The 17,497-nt window shown below is 38.0% G+C and overlaps 1 protein-coding gene across 1 annotated transcript in view; it reads left to right on the plus strand.

Annotated features, from left to right (window-relative positions):
* LOC120533771 (serine/threonine-protein kinase MRCK alpha-like) overlaps positions 1 to 17,497 on the plus strand; it is a 151,989-nt gene that overhangs the window by 84,546 nt on the left and 49,946 nt on the right. Inside the window, exons 7-8 of the mRNA XM_039760717.1 lie at positions 4,360 to 4,560; positions 4,671 to 4,919. Coding sequence (XP_039616651.1) covers positions 4,360 to 4,560; positions 4,671 to 4,919 — 450 coding nt within the window. The remainder of the gene's footprint in view (positions 1 to 4,359; positions 4,561 to 4,670; positions 4,920 to 17,497) is intronic.

Below are 17,497 nucleotides of genomic sequence, written 5' to 3' on the forward strand. Positions count from 1 at the left end.
CTGGAGCCAATCCCAGCCAATACAGGACGCAGGGCAGGAAACAAACTCCAGGCAGGGCGCCAGCCCACCATAGGGCACACACACACACACACACACACACACACACACACACACACACACACACACCCACCAAGCACACACACCTAACCTGCATGTCTTTGGACTGTGGGAGGAAACCCACGCAGACACGGAGAGAACATGCAACCTCCATGCAGGGAGGATCCGGGAAGCGAACCCAGGTCTCCTAACTGCGAGGCAGCAGCGCTACCCACTGCGCCACCATGCCGCCCATGAAATTATCACTTTTTGTCATTCTCCGTTCTTTAGAACTAGTGTATATAGTATCACATTTGGAATAAATTTCAAAAGTAAAATACCACACACAACTATCTAAGATTACTTTTATTACAGTATTTGTGCATCGTTCGAATATCCACCTTAAGTGAATAAGGTGAATATAGGTATTAATCATCATTTATGTGTAAGAAATGTTTCTTTAATGCACATTTAGTGACACCACTGTGCCACACATACCTTTATATGCAAATACAAGAAAAAATTGGGTGTACACAGCCAATAATAAGGGCTGCATTTTACAAATGAGAGGAGACTCTATCCTCACCACCCTGTCCATAAAACTTGTTGGTTAAGGATGAGAGGCAAAACTTAAAGGGTAAACTAACATAGCTGAAAACTATTCCTCTGCATCAATAAATGAAGTTCACAACCTGGCTCCTGTAGTCTGTCTTATCTCTTTTATCAATACACTGCATAAGAGTAGATTCATTTGAGAATTTCTGCAATAGTCATAGGTGTGTAGAATGACGAGAAAAGAAGTCGGGACTGTTTCTTGTGGTGCTCCAGTGTTGCTTACATCCAAATCAGAAACCGTTATTTTCCCATTATCATGGTAGAGGTGCTGTGTGGTATGTCAAAGGACTGGGACTCTGAATTTTTAAATATTGTTTGTTTGAGGAAGCAAGATTGGATGTGTAGAAGGTAAATTATGAGAGGGCTATTCTCAAATGTCTTTTTTATCCACTTAATTACTTTGAAATATTATTGGTTGCATGGTTTCTTTTATGAATTTTTTCAGCAGTTAAATGTAAGCAGTAAAAAAAATGATTTTCTGAGAGGAAATAAGTAAACTTACAATTAAATCTGATAAATATTTAGGCTTAGAGTAACTGGAGATTTTAACTGTTTATTAAACCCTGCTTTATATTAATAACTTTTTACATTAATATTCAATCAGAATCCATGATCCAAGCATTGGATCTACACAGAGGGTATGTTCTATCTCCTTTCTCTTTCTCCATCTATAACAACAACTGCACCTTCAAAGAGCCCTATGTAAAGCTGCAGATCTTCTACTCCCCTGATTTGCTTGATCATAGATGGGGATGAGGTGCCCTCAAGATAAAGGTTGATCAACTGGCCTGTGTGTGTGCGTGTGCGTGTGTGTGTGCGCTGAACATCCTGGACCTGAATACTCTATAAGTGTAGGAATGATTATGAATTGTAGTAAACACCCCCTCCTCGCACCTGGTTAAAAAGTGTGTTACAATGAAAAGGATACAGTCATTTAAATTTTTAGGAACACTATTCACATTTTCAGCTTGTCTTACTAAAAGAGCTCAAAAGTATTTTTTAAACTATTTTTCTTTTCATAACTTAAGTTTGATCTGCCCTAATCATATCTGGTCCTGGATTATAGGAGAGTTCTTCAAAGTATTGTCACTTCCTCCTTAATGATTTCATTAGGCAGTGCATCTTCTCTTTCAAATCTTAATATACAATATGTGACTTGTTTAGGAGATATTATTCTATGCCTGAAACATGACTCTATTCATGACCTGGATAGAGAATCTGTGTCCACTTTTGCAAACTTGTATTGTATAGGACATGAGTACAATTTTATACATTGTTATATTGTTTTCAGAAAAACACAATAAGTACTTAACTGTATGTATTATTATTTACTGCTGTTTTATATTATCTTGTTATGATATCATATATATTGCATTTTACAGTCAGTTGTTTGTTCCTAATGTCTTATAGCTATGTTGGCTGGCAGTAAAGTTTAGTTTAATGCAATTCAATTTGTTATATTTTTCTCATATTTTTATTTTGTCAGGGCCCTTCTACTTGGCTTTTGCAGACATAGGGTATTTGGTAATTTTGCCTTGCCTGTAGTTGCCCCTCTGACTGTTTTGAATCTCTGTTAATGTGTAAAAGATTTCTTATGCTGTGACCCTTACATTTCTCTGCTTACCGTAGATCCAGTTGTATAAGCCGAGAATTTCGTCCTAAATTTTTGGCTTGGAGTTTGGGGATCGGTTTATACAACGAGTATCGTTTCAGATTCAAGATTTCCAGCGCAATGCCGGTTTTGCCGATGAATACGGAAGTAAATAATGACAAAAGTAACTTTGCATGCCGGTACTTTAAATTAAATAAAGAATTTATTCAAAAAAGTGTTTTAGTTGTTGATTTTATTAATAAAATTGATAATAAATTATCGGGAAGTTTTAAAATAAAAATTTTTGTTTCGATTTACGATCAACATCTTGCGCTACGACCCGGATGTGGTCATGTGTATCTGCTTGCGCGATTGTAAACAAACAACCGAGAGCGTTAGTAGCGTCAGTCGGAGCCCAGATACATGTGTTTGTGGATGTAATTTTGGTCACTGCAGTGATTTACCTATATATATATATATATAATTCATTAAGACCATGCAAGCAAGACACATAATTGCTAAGGAAGGAAGAGAAGGTAAAGAAAATGATCACAATCGAAACGAAGATGGAAATTGTGTGGAAATATGAGAGTGCTGTTCGTGTGACCAGTCTCGCTAATATGTACAGCATGTCGAAATCCACCATCTCGACAATTTTACAAAGAAAAGATTTGCATAAGGAGGCTCCTTCTAAACAATAACCACCTTCCGTTTCATTCTCCTCCTCCTCCCTTCCTGCAGCCCAAAGATGTCAAATTAAATGGTGAGTACAATATGAAATTGTTGTTTCTAGAATAGAATGCCTTTTATTGTCACTATACACATCTACAGTACAATGAGATTAAAAGCAGCTCCTTCAGTGCAGATAAAAAGTTCTGTATAGGGCTTGTATGGTTGTTTTTTTAGCCTTAGCATAACGCCGGATCTGCGGCCCCGCTTCTGCTTTCTTTCCCTCCTCCGTCTGTGTCGTCTTCTAGACCTGACAACAGTCCTCGGAGAGCCCGCTGGTCTTGCTATGTTGTCTGGGATGTTGTGCGTGTGATGAAAAACACTCAACAGATATCTGGCTCTGGACACCGATGTCTGTAAGGTTCTGACGGGTGTAGCGGATGTTCGCCGAACCGATCGTGCACAAACAAGGAAAAAAGTACAAAAAACAACAAAAAAGTGCACTGAAAAGGAGAGCCCTGAGCTGCTGCGACCATGCGCGCCGCCATGCTCCTAGCTTAATCTAGCCTACTTCTGGTAGGCTAGGCACTTTTTATAACCTTTTGGTTAGCACATTAGAAAAATTATTGGTGTTTTGGTAAATAATGCAGATTATACAGCCCTTTTTTATTATGAAAAGGTTAAGTAAGTGTTGCAGTGGGAGGTTCAGAACGCATTATGGGTTAGCCTTCACGAACGAAGTAAGTTCGTAAGTCAAGGGTCCATTGTATTGCGTATTTAAGTTAATCAAATTTATAACAAGTCTCCGGAAATCCACCCGCCGATGTACCATATTTGCGTATATAGTTTCAACACAAAGGTTTCATTTTACCAAACTTCTTCCTGGTTTCCATCAAAAATGTCGGCAGTCTCAAATTCTCGCTGATAAACATGATAAATATACCTGAAGAGACACTTTTAAGGAAATTTAGAAAATTTTGCTTGGAGAAGGGGGTCTGCTTAAATACCGGTCATTGGCAAATACATGTAATTTAGTAGGTAGAGAAGGGGGTCGGCTAATATACCGAGTCAGCTTATATTCCGGGATCTACGGTAATCCATTTGCACACTTCAGTTTCCAACTTGTGTTGTTTAATGGCTAGTCTTTTATGGGCTACCCTATTTGAAAGACATAATCATGTCAATTTGTGTCTCATAATTTTTGCATTATGATTCACATGCAGTTTTTAAAAAAATCTCTGAAACAAGTTTTTATCATAATGTTTACTCCAGTGTACTAAGTACCTTTCTGTCTCTCATTCCCTTAAACAGATTTGTTATCATTTGTAAATTAATCACTTGCAAAGAAGATTTTAAAATGTTTAACCAGTAATCTTATTGAACATACTGGGGTAATAGTGTTTGTCTTCTTGCACACTACAGTGGATTCTTTTCTTGTTTATTTTCAGATAGAGTCCCCTGTAGCTGTCGGGACCCCAGACTACATTTCCCCTGAAATTCTACAGGCAATGGAGGATGGAAAGGGGAAGTATGGAACGGAATGTGATTGGTGGTCTCTAGGAGTTTGCACCTATGAACTGCTTTTTGGAGAAACCCCTTTCTATGCAGAGTCCCTTGTTGAGACCTACGGCAAAATAATGAATCACCAGGTAAAATAATGGAAGGAATGCTAATGTGCTTATAGTCACTCTCTTATAGATATTTTGAAAGGTAAAATGAAACTAACATGTTAAAAATGTATGTGTCTCTTATTTCAAAGGACCACTTGCAGTTTCCAGCTGATATTACAGATGTGTCTGATGTGGCAAAGGACCTAATCAGGCACTTAATTTGTGAAAAGAAACAGCGTTTAGGCAAGAATGGAATCGATGACTTTAAGAAGCACCCCTTCTTTAATGGTATAGACTGGGACAACATTCTCACCAGAACTCCGCCATACATTCCAGAAGTTACCAGCCCATTTGACACATCAAACTTTGATGTTGACGATGACTCTCTCAAAAATTCAGTGAGTTGTATAACAAACTTTCCTTCTGGGGAATAGTGTGGAGGTTACTGTGGGAATAACTGGAGGGAGCCATGTAATCTTTAGGGGATTATGTAATAATTTCATTTTTATACAATAATTGAGTAAGGATTTTATAGAACTGTATGTATAATATAATGTATAATATTGTATATAATTTTTTTGTGTACAGCGAATTTGAAAAGCTCAGTTTAGGTTCATAATTGAAAAAAAATGTAATTACTAAGCAGCCACTATAATCCGAAACACATAAAATGCTGAAACCAGAAGTGAATTTCAAAATCAAAATAATTTAATTGGTGTGTAGTTTCAAAGTGATAATTTAGGTACAGCCCAGTTCAGTTCTTTTCTGATGTGACTGAAGCAGCTATTATTAGACCACATTTTGTTAATTTACTTGAATATTTTGTGTTTAATAATTATGGTAAATTAATACTTCAGAGTTTCCAATAAATATGGCATGCACATGCTTAATATCTGGGCACCCAGAGAAAATCCATGCCGAAAGTCTAATCATACAATTTCCACACCAGAAGTGCCTGGACTCTGGGCCTGTGAGGATGAAGCAATGACTATTATATCGCAGTAACAGTTTTGCAGACATGTTCAAATAACATGAAACAGATTATATTTTTGAAAGTTTGTTTTTATTTAATTATTATAACAGTCACAGTGAGTTAAAGTGATTTGTGATACCATAAATAACTTAAGAGGAAAATATTCCTGCTTTAATTACCTTTTGAAAGTAGCCAGTCTATTAGTAAGGTAGTCAGTCATATTAAGAAAAACATGGCATATCATAACATCTATACCACACAATGTCTAATGAACCCCAAGAACTATGTACATAACGCTTCATATTGCTTTGTAGTATTTATAAAAAGGGGTCCAGTGAAAATCAGTTTGCTTTTTGCACATATTTTCAGCATCCAATTGACAATCACTGAACAACGCCTCTCAGCTCTGAAAGTTATTTCATTGTTCTATGAAAGTAAAAAATAATACATTTAAGAAACGGTATTTATGCTAACTTCTTGCTTTCCAGGATAGGCTTTAGCATGTAATCTAGCATTAGACTAGAGAGATTTGTAAAATGGATGAATAGATTTTTTTTTTTTTTTTTAATTTCTTTGTCATAGTGTGGTTACTTGTAGAATACTCTCACATGTACATATTGTAAAACAAAATTATTAAAATCAGAAAGATACAATTCTGAGGAAAACTATCCAAATTCTTAAACAGATATAAATAATGTATCCTCCTTTTAAATATTGATGGATAATGCTTAAGCATAATGAATAGAAGAATAGCATAAATGTAGAATGGGATAGGTGTTATTATTAAGCAAGGATTTTTGTAAGCACACTTTCTTTCACACTTTTCACACTTAATTTACTCCATGCTGTTGGCAGTGTCTGAACAGCATACTTATTTAACACTAGAATTACCAGAGCCTACGAGAAAACTCGTAAATCCGGCCCACCTTAAATCCGTTCGCACCTCTCCACCAATGTCTTTTGTCCAGTAAATGTGCCGATTAAGACAAACAGCAACCAGCCGGCTATTCTATCCCCCACTGTCGCAGAACATTCTCTGAGTTTTTCCAGCCCATGCCTTGTTTGATTATCTGAGCGTGAGTGAACTTCTAGAGTTTTAGAGTGGAAATAATAGATCGTTATTTGGAACTCATGCATTTCATGTGTGTTCCTTTTCTACAGTAATTTGTGTAAACACATTGTTAAAACAGAAACTTTTTCATATTTTAGTAATAAATGTTACAAAATGTAGGCATAAACTATAGAATGTGTGAAGCCTGAAGTTCAAAGATAAAATAAACACTTTCACAAAAGGTTCAAGAATGATACAACAGCTTCTGTGGCATAGCGGTAAGATTTGCTGACTTGTAATCAAGGGGCCACCAGTTCGATTCCCCACTGCCTCCTATATTTGCCATTTTCAGTAGTGCACTGCTCTTCTTGTTAATATTATACAGTACACACTGTGGTATATGGCCGACATATCATCCCGGCCAATACCCCCAGGCCGCCAGATGGAGCCCTCCCTGCAGTATGGAGGTACCCCGAAGACCAGCAGGGAGTCATGGACTATGTAGTTTTTATACAAGACCCTGCTGGATACCACAGGGGCCACAAGATGGAGCTGCAGGGAGGACCGAAGAATCATTTGTGCCCCTATAACCTGGAAGTGTGTCACAGGAAGAGCGACAACAGGAGTGACGTGCTTCCGGGGTGAGAAGAAGGACTTGCACCTGACAAGGAAGTGACAGAGAATCACATCGACTGGGGATTGGGAACACTTCCGGGTCAGGGTATATAAAAGGACTGTGGGAGCTCCCAGATGGCGAGCTGAGCTGGGTGGAAGGGTGGCAACGCGTCTGGGAGTTGGAGGATTGGTTTATTGTGTATTATTGTAGTTATTGTTTGGTATATGAGTATAGTGGAGGAGGGGGTGCTTTGTGCACTGTGGCAATTAAATAAAGTCAACATTTGGACTTTTTCCTGGTGTCTGGAGTCTTGGACAGGGGTTCAAGGGAGCGATACGGCCCTAATCTGTCACAACACATACATTTGGTTTGCACCTGTAACAGACCGTATACATTTATAGTACTGTACTTGTAAAAGTTACCTTTTTTTTCCCTTTTATTCTCTCACGATACATACTACCTACCGCCCTAGGGATCTGACGCTGTTAGTTTTTATTTGAAACTGGGGAAAAAACTGTAGATATGAGTAGTGTTTTGAGGCAATTGAACTGGACATTCTCTGATCTGGAGGGATTTCACTGTCACTTTATTTATTTATTTTTTTATTCAGTTTTATTGAGTGTTCCTGCTCACGCAGAATTAGTATGCACCTTATGGTGTATGATGTCAAAAAAAAAAAACCACAGATGTAGGTATATGTGACATTTTGAAGAAATCATTTTATGACCTGAATAGTACCAATCACAAAACGTCATCGCACTAATGCAATACAGTGGAACCTCGGTTCACAACCATAATTCTTTACAAAACTCTGGTCGTAAACCGATTTGGTCATGAACCGAAGCAATTTCCACCATAGGATTGTATGTAAATACAATTAATCTGTTCCAGACCGTATGAACTGTATGTAAATATATAGTTTTTTTGTTTTTAAGCACAAATATAGTTAATTACACCATAGAATGCACAGCGTAATTGTAAACTAAATGTAAAAATATTGAATAACCCTGAGAAAACCTTGAACAACAGAGAAAACTAACACTGAAATAGTTTGCGCTATAGTGCTAGGAACGGCTCGCTAAAAATACTTTTTTTTTTAATGAGTTTTAAGCACAGGGAAAAAATGAACATTTGAAAAATCCGTAATTTAATAAACCACCAAGAAAAGTAACAATAACACGATGCACGCTATGAACCTATCACTTTAAACAGAACTGAAAACAAAAACAAGCCTTTTCTACCTTATGCGTCCAGCCCTTTCTCCCTCGCTCGCTCTCTCTCTCTTTCGTGTGTGCGTGTGTCTCTTTCACGAGCCTGGAGCATATGTGTGTGTGTGTGTGTGTGTGCCTCTGTCTTGTGCGCCTCCGTGTGTGTATGTCTGTGTATGTGTGTCTTGCGTGCGCGCCTGTGTGTGTGTCGCTCGCTCGCTGCACAGGAAATGCACAGGGAGAGACTGAACATGTACAAACCCGAAAGGGAAACTGGCTTGTTCGTATACAGAGTGTGTGGTCGTGAACCGAGGCAAAAGTTTGGCGAACTTTTTGGTTGTAAACCGATTTGTACGTGTACCGAGATGTTCGTGAACCGAGGTTCCATTGTATTATTTGAGAACGAACAGCGTGAAATAGGGTGTGAATTTACGCTGGCGCTGTTACTTCGTCAGATCAGGAGAGGCAGGCAGGCAGGCACGCAGGCGGGGGCAGGGAGTTGTGTTAGAGCATGATCGTCATTGAGAGAATATTTGTCCAGTTCCATTGCCTCAAAACACTACTCACATCTACAGTTTTTCCCAGTTTCAAATTAAAACTAACAGCGTCAGATCTCTTGGGCGGTAGTATATATCATGATCGTGAGAGAATAAAAGTGAAAAAAAAATGCAACTTTTACAAGTACAGTACTATAAATGTACACGGTCTGTTACAGACGCAAACCAAATGTATGTGTGTACTGTATAATATTAACAACTAGCAAAATACCCGCGCTTCGCAGCGGTGAAGTACTGCATTCAAATTTTTATTAAGAAGATAATTAAACCTTTTTAAACTGTGGGACAATAATTATTTGTTAAGGATCTCTTTGTATACCATGTTGTCAGTTCGGCCCTCCGGTTGTAACATGACCAAGCAGTGCGCTGAGCTTACTCTTGAGCATGTAGCATTACAGTTGGCCATGTGAACAGTAATCTTGTCTCAAATCTCACAGCTTGGATTGCTGCTGTCATAATCGGTTTGAGTTTCATGGTTTGTTTCAATTACGACAGTATTTGCAGGATTTGTTGTGTTGAAGTGACATTTGGCATCTGTCAAGCGTTGTAAGCACACAACCGGTTTCATCGATAAAATCACATCCAGCTTTTGAGAGTTTAAACATTCATAAACATCAAAGTGTCCACTACTGAAATCGTCACCTGTGAATCTAAGATGTTTAGAGGCATTGGCGGTTGTCCAAAGGTGTAAAATATTTGGCCATTTCGGTACACTTGAAAGCGACAACCGAACAATTCAGCGGCAGCCATCAACTCGCATGCAGAACCATAGGTGAAGGGCTTAAGCATTTCACTCTTCTAGTGCTCCTGTGTAGTATAATTATCTCCTGTACCGTCATCAGTCCACCCCTTGAACCTGTCCCAGTCATTCAATACATAAGACAGAATGTTCCTCCGGATATCAAGAGTGAGCCTGATATGGCCATGCGATATGTAACAAAGAGAATGGAAAAGGTAGGTGGCATCTCCGGGCATGGAAACCACTCGGTAAGTGACAGTTCTTTGATCGATAGAATTTCTTGAAGATGGGCCCATAAGTAACAAAGACTGTTGAAAAGTTCAATATGGCGGCTGACAGTGGCATCATACTACCGAAATAAGTACGTACATTGGTTTCAGTTAGTGGAGGGAAGCCACCTACCAAATTTCGAGAAGATGGGGCCATAAATAAGAAAGTTCAACATGGCGGACGTTGTTGATCGTTATGACCATTACGCGTAGAATTTCGAAATTAAACCTGCTTAACTTTTGTAAGTAAGCTGTAAGGAATGAGCCTTGCAAATTTCAGCCTTCTACCTACACGGGCAGTTGGAGAATTAGTGACGTTTGGAAAATTCAATATGGCGGCCGACAATGGTGTCATACCACCGAAATAAGTACGCACATCGGTTTTGGTTAGCGCAGGGAAGCCGCCTACCAAATTTCGTGAAGATGGGGCCATAAATAAGACAGTTCAACATGGCGGACGTTATTGACCGTTATGACCGTTGCGTGTAGAATTTCGAAATGAAACCTGCTTAACTTTTGTAAGTAAGCTGTAAGGAATGAGCCTGCCAAATTTCAGCCTTCTACCTACACGGGAACTTGGAGAATTAGTGATAAGTGAGTCAGTGAGTGAGTGAGTGAGTCAGTCAGTCAGTCAGTGAGTCAGTGAGGGCTTTGCCTTTTATTAGTATAGATAAGAGCAGCGCACTACTGAAAACGGGGAAATATAGGAGGCAGTGGGGATCGAACTGGTGGCCCCTTGATTACAAGTCAGCAAATCTTGCCGCTCTGCCACGGAAGCTGTTGTATCATTCTTGAACCTTTTGTGAAAGGGTTTATTTGATCTTTTGACTTCAGGCTTCACACATTCTATAGTTTATGCCTACATTTTGTAACATTTATTACTAAAATATGAAAAAGTTTCTTTTTTAACAATGTGTTTACACAGATTACTGTAGAAATGGAACACACATGAAATGCATGAGTTCCAAATAACGATCTATTATTTCCACTCTAAAACTCCAGCAGTTCACTCACTCCCAGATAATCAAACAAGGCATGGGCTGGGAAAACTTGGTGAACGTTTTGCGACGGTGGGGGATGGAATAGCCAGCTGCTTGCTGTTTGTCTTAATCGGCACATTTACTGGAATAAAGATGGAACATTTACAGGACAAAAGACGCTGGTGGAGAGGTGCAAAAGTATTTAAGGTGGGCCGGATTTACGAGTTTTCTCTAGGCTCTGGTAATTCTAGTGTTAACTATTGTAGATCTTGGCCCGGACACAGACAGGCAGACACGTTCATTTCACCCACAACACGTTTAATTACCATTCTATTATGTACAAGTGCAACACAAACCAACTACAAGTCCCCAAAAGTCCTGGCCACAATACAATGCCTTGTCTCTTGCTTCAGGCCGCCTCCTCATCTCCTCTCCAGACCTCATCCTCTTCCACCCAACTCTAGCCATCACACGAAGGGAGGCAGCCCCTTTTATAAGCACACCTTAGGTTCCAAGACCATATATTTTCCACAGGTCTCACCTGTGCCAAGCTATCCTGTTAATGAAAATCATGAACAGAAGAAAAAAAGAAACAGAACTGACTTCACAGCAAGTCTGCAACCACAACTTTCACTCTGCAAATTGGCCATGCAGCTCTGGGTTTAGAGGATAAGTTGCATATTTTTAACATGGTATATTTGTATTTGCCATGCTAAATTGTGTTCTTTAGTTAAGCATTTTCTAAACTTTTTTAAAAGTATCTTGCCCTCACATGCAATTTACAGTAGAGGCTAATGGGGCATCACTAAGAAAATAAGTTTAAAAACTTACCATATTTGTCTAAGGGAGTTATTGAATATTGAGCATCATATTGAGAGTACACAAACATTGTAAACTTGCTTATAGTTGTAGTTTTTGAACCAATAGGCACTAATTTTATGAGTTTCAGCCATTTTAAAAGAAGACCTGCGTGCATGCCATATCTGCTTTTGTCTTTTTCCCACAATAATGTTTCACCCCCAAGGCATGGTTTCCTTTTGAATGACCAAATAACAGTAAACTTTCTGTTCCATTTGGTGTATTTTTTATTATCTCTATGTTTATGTCTCATAACTCACATAAGTGAATAGAAAATGTATCATTGCCATAAAAAACAGCACCAGGAATATGCAATAAAACGATTATTTCCAGATCCTTTTCGTTGTCACAAACATGCATCGTAAACATGGAAGGCATGTTTTCTTATATCAAAACCACTGTATCTGTAATTTTTTAGGTTTTTATTTCCTCATTAACCTCTATTGTAAAGCATGATTGAGGGCAAGGTGTTTATTTTTTTTAAAAACTGAATTTCCCCATGGAATTAATAAAGTTTATCTAATCTAACTTTCCAAAAATGCTTAACTTTTAAATATAATTTCGTTTGGCAAAGCTTATTCTTTAAAAGGGTAACCTCTTGCACCTACAGTATTGGTACCCATGACCCCTAAAATATCTTTTGGATCATTACTGGAGATCAAAACGATGATGTTAAGTAAATGATAAAAAGCAACTGTTATAACCCAGAGAGAATCTGATATTTGAAACCCTAAATAGTATAGAAAGAGGTTTGAGGAATAATGTATATATGCCAAAAAAACAGAAAAAGTTGCATACTGTACAAATTATTAGTGGAGTGGTAGACATTCATTTAAATGTAGAACCAGCATGCAGTACTATAGATTCAAAATACTACTTTGTATTATTTAAATATAAATCAAAAATTCCAGTTATTAACTGACCTTGAGTATCAGCATTAATTTTCCAACCTGAGTAGGTTTTAAGGTCAGACCCTGTAGCTGGTAAATTAAGATAAGGACACTTAATGGTAGATTTATTTTTCTTAAAAAAAATGTAAATTAGAAAAGATTGTTTGTGATGGGTTTTCTTTTTCATGGAATGTGGACAGTACTGTACTTTCTTACTGTAGCTAATTGTGATGAAAACTCTGTATATTATTTTGATAAAATATGAAATACACACACCTGGTCTCGTCCGTTGCGAGAGATGGACATCTGAAGCGGAGCTCCGCTAGCAGCAGTGTTATTTTTCATATTATCTTCTTATTATCCTGAGATATCCTGTATTTATCCAACCTGAGGGGCACTACTACAGTATATGCAAGCATATATAAACATGGCCAACAAGAAAGGGGTTTAGAAAGAAACGAAAACTAAAGCTACATCCAAGTTCAGATCGACAAGCCCAAGTTCAAGCTCAAGATACAGCCTTTCAGAGACTGACCTGGATCAGATGGGCGAAAGACCAGACTCCTCGGGACCACGGTCCGCTACATCGTCTCCAGCTGGGAGTGAATGCACGAGTGCGAGTGATGCAGGTCACGATAGCTCGTCGATTGGAGAAGATCATCTAAAACTGGAAAAGGCCTTACAGTCCGCGGTTTCAACTACTCCACGCGAGCCGGGAACACCGGCTGTGGTAGAGCCCACCGCCTCACCTACGGTGCACGAAAGCAGAAATGATCTTTCTGAACTAAAGGTGATGTTCGCTGAGCTCAAGCAGAGTTCAAGCAAAAGATGAAGGAAGATATAAAGAAAAGTGAGAAGGCAAGGGAAAACGCAAATGAGAAGCTGCGACAGACATGGCAGCAGGATAATAAAGACTTGGAGAAACACATATGTATTCGCTTTGAGGCAGTCTTTAAAGATATGGTGGATAAAATTGAATAGCTCATTCAGGAAACCACGTCTAAACTGAGCACACTAGCTGATCAGCTGGAGGATGTCAAGGAGACATTCACAACGGATTGAAACAGCTGAAAATCTAGCTGCCTGTGCTGAAGAAAAAGCAACAACTGCCAACTCCAAATGCAAAAAACTCTGAGACAGACTTGCTGCTTTGGAAGATGGAAGCAGAAGGAATAATATTAGAATCGAAGATCTACCTGAGAATCGAGAAAGTCCAAACCCAGTGAAATTCGCAGCTGAACTATTTTCTAAAATAATTGGAGAGGACTTTAAAGCAGATTCTGAGATAGCAGCGGCTTATCGCGTATGCGGATCAAATACTGTTAGACCTAGATCTTTTATTATTCTCTTCAAGAGGTCATTATTTAAGTTAGAGGTGATGGCGCTCCTCAGACACAAGCAAGAGATTATATATGAAAATAACCACATTCATATCTTCCCTGATTTTTCTCCAGCAACAGCTACTAAACATGCAGCCTTCTACAACATTAAACAGCGGTTAGGGCTAGCCAATATCAAATACAGCCTCTTGTATCCTGCCAAACTGAAAGTGGAATTGCACGGTTAATTTTGTGTTCTTCGCCAGCAAGGAAGAAGCAGAAAAGGAATTAAGAAAGCTGATCCCGACACTATTCTGAAACACAATAGTGAGTCATAGCCTGTCATGATATGGCAAGGATAAATAACCTACTGTCTGATCTATTTGTTAAGATACGGGTTTTTATCAATATATATCCTCTTTATCACTTGGACGCTATCTGTTTATGTTTTAATTACAGTTATAGACATTTGTGCTTAATTCCTTTTTTTTTTTTTTATTTATCTTATTTATTTTTTTTTTCCTAAAGGAGACTGTTTAACATCATACCCTTGGTTTATTGTTATTGTTATTATTGCATTAAGACTTACTATGCTTATTCTGGACCACTTTCTAACACCATTCCCCGGGTTTATTATCTTAATACATTAAGATTGCTGAAGATTATATATATTTTAAGTTCATAGTTTGTTAATGATTATATTTTAGGCATATAGTATTTAGACTATATTGGTAATAGATATCTCTATTTTTTAATCCTAAAAGCGCTGCATGGGGGCTTGTTTTGCTTTGGACTTGCTCTGTCTCTGGGTATGTCAGAGGACGGGACTGTGTGAAGTGGGGTCCAGCCTCACGTGGGGAGGCAAAATGGGAGGGTGGGGGGTTAAGGGGGGAGAGAAAGAGAGCAGGCTATATCTATATCTAATCTATCCTTTTAATCTTTATAATTATAACTACCAACGTAACAATAGGCTGCATGGCAATAACTCTTGGGGAAATAGGAAATTAAGGTTAAAGCTGTCTCACTTCCAGTTAAGACTATAAAATGACATCAAAAATTCAGAATCAATGTCTCCATGATGGGACAGTTAACTTTGTGAGCTGGAATGTTAAAGGCCTGAATCACGAATTAAAGAGAAAGAAAGTACTCTCTTACCTAACAGGTTTAAACGCTAAAATAGTATTTTTACAGGAGACCCACTTACTAAGCAAGGATCAGTTCCGGCTGCAAAAGACTGGACTGGCCAAATGTTCCATTCTAGCTTTACAAAGAAAACTAGAGGTGTGGGAATTCTCATACATAGAACAGTCTCATTTGTAGCATCAGATGTAGTATTGGATCCTGAAGGGAGATATGTGATGGTCATGGGAGACTTATCTAACTGTAAAATGATTTTGATAAATGTTTATGCACCTAATGTTGATGATAAGGAATTTATACAAAATTTATTTGCATCCATTCCCAATCTGAACACTCATAAAATTATAATGGCTGGGGACTTTAATTGTGTTTTAAATCCACTCTTAGATAGGACTTCTATCACAGGGGAGGATGACATCTAACACTGCAAAGATAATTACAAAGTTTATAACTGATCACAACTTATCAGACCCTGGAGGTTTTAAACCCAAACTCAAGAACATATTCTTTCTACTCACCAGTACATCATTGCTACTCAAGAATTGATTATTTCTTTATAGATAATAATTTCTTGCCTATGATTAAATCTTGCAAATACGATGCTATTGTTATTTCTGACCATGCCCTTCTGATCTTGGAGCTAAAGTCATTATGCCCCACACACCTCGCAGATGGCGTCTCAACCCACTTCTATTAGCAGACGAGAATTGTACAGAATTTATATCCAAACAAATCAGTTTCTTCCTAGAGACAAATACATCCTCAGAGATTTCTGCAGGAATACTCTGGGAAACACTTAAGGCCTTCTTAAGAGGACAGATTATCTCATATCTTTCCCACAGAAATAAATTAGAAACCAAGAAAGTAGCAGAGCTAAGAAGTGAAATTACTAGAATAGACTAAGAACATGCCAGACTTCCAAGCGAGGCTCTGCATTCAGAACTCAACCTCTTGACAACTAAAGAAACTGAACAACTAATTTATAAATCCAGACATCATTACTATGAACATGGAGAGAAAGCTAATAATCTTTTAGCTCAACAAATTCAAAAGATCCCAGTAATCACCAACAGTAATAAACGGAGACAAAATCATCACCACAAAAATATAATGCACACATTTAGAGACTACTATAAATCCTTATATTCTACTGAGTTTAAAGAAGACAATACACAATCTAATGCATTTCTGGATACATTACAGATACCACAAATAGACACTTTTAGTGTGGAGGAACTTGATAAACCTCTGGCGTTATCAGAATTACTAGATGCTATAAAGTCACTTCAAGGCAGGAAAGCAGCAGGCCCTGATGGCTACCCTGCAGAATTTTATAAGAAATTCTCCGCTCAGCTAGCTCCCCTCCTATTAGCAACATTTACAGAAGCCAGAGACAATCAAACTCTTCCTCAAACTTTTCACCAAGCATTAATCACCGTTTTCCAAAACAAAATAAGGACTTATTACAATGTGCATCATACAGACCAATTTCACTTTTGAATAATGACGTTAAAATACTCTCAAAATCATAGCTAGAAGGATGGAGAAAGTGCTCCCTTCAGTAATATCACAAGATCAAACTGGATTTATCAAGGGTCGACACTTATCTTCAAATCTTCACGCCTGTTTAATGTAATATACTCACCAACTAAATCAAACACCCCAGAAATATTATTATCATTGGATGCAGAAAAAGCATTTGACATGATTGAATGGAAATACCTTTTTACTACATTGGAGAAATTTGGGTTTGGCCCGAACATTTGTGCATGGATCAAACTACTGTATACCAATCCAGAAGCTTCAGTTTGTATCAACAACATTTGTTCAGACTACTTTAAACTAGAACGTGGTACCAGACAAGGATGCCCCTTGTCACCACTGCTGTTTGCAATCGCCATTGAACCACTGGCAATACACTGTGAAATACTGATCAGATAAAGGGGATTATCAGAGAAGGACTGGAACAGAAAATTTCTCTATATGCAGATGATATGGTACTGTATATATCAGACCCACAAAATTCTGTGCCTGCAGTCTTAACAGCACTCACAGAATTTCAAAAGATATCTGGTCTCAGAATTAATCTGAATAAAAGTGTACTCTTTCCAGTGAATTCTCAAGCATATAATATTAGATTAGACACCCTACCTTTTATCATTGCAGAACAGTTCAAATACCTACAGGTAAACATCACAAGTAAACATAAAGCTCTTTATCAACAAAATTTGCCGTCTGCATGGAAAAAATTAAGCAAGACTTGCATAGATGGTCAACCCTTCATCTCACTCTAGCTGGAAGAATTAACACTGTTAAGATGAATATTCTTCCTAAGATCCTTTTTTTATTTCAAAACATTCCAATATACATCAATAA

This window comes from Polypterus senegalus, chromosome 8 (genome assembly GCF_016835505.1).
Source record: "Polypterus senegalus isolate Bchr_013 chromosome 8, ASM1683550v1, whole genome shotgun sequence".
NCBI classification, from domain to species: Eukaryota; Metazoa; Chordata; class Cladistia; order Polypteriformes; family Polypteridae; genus Polypterus; species Polypterus senegalus.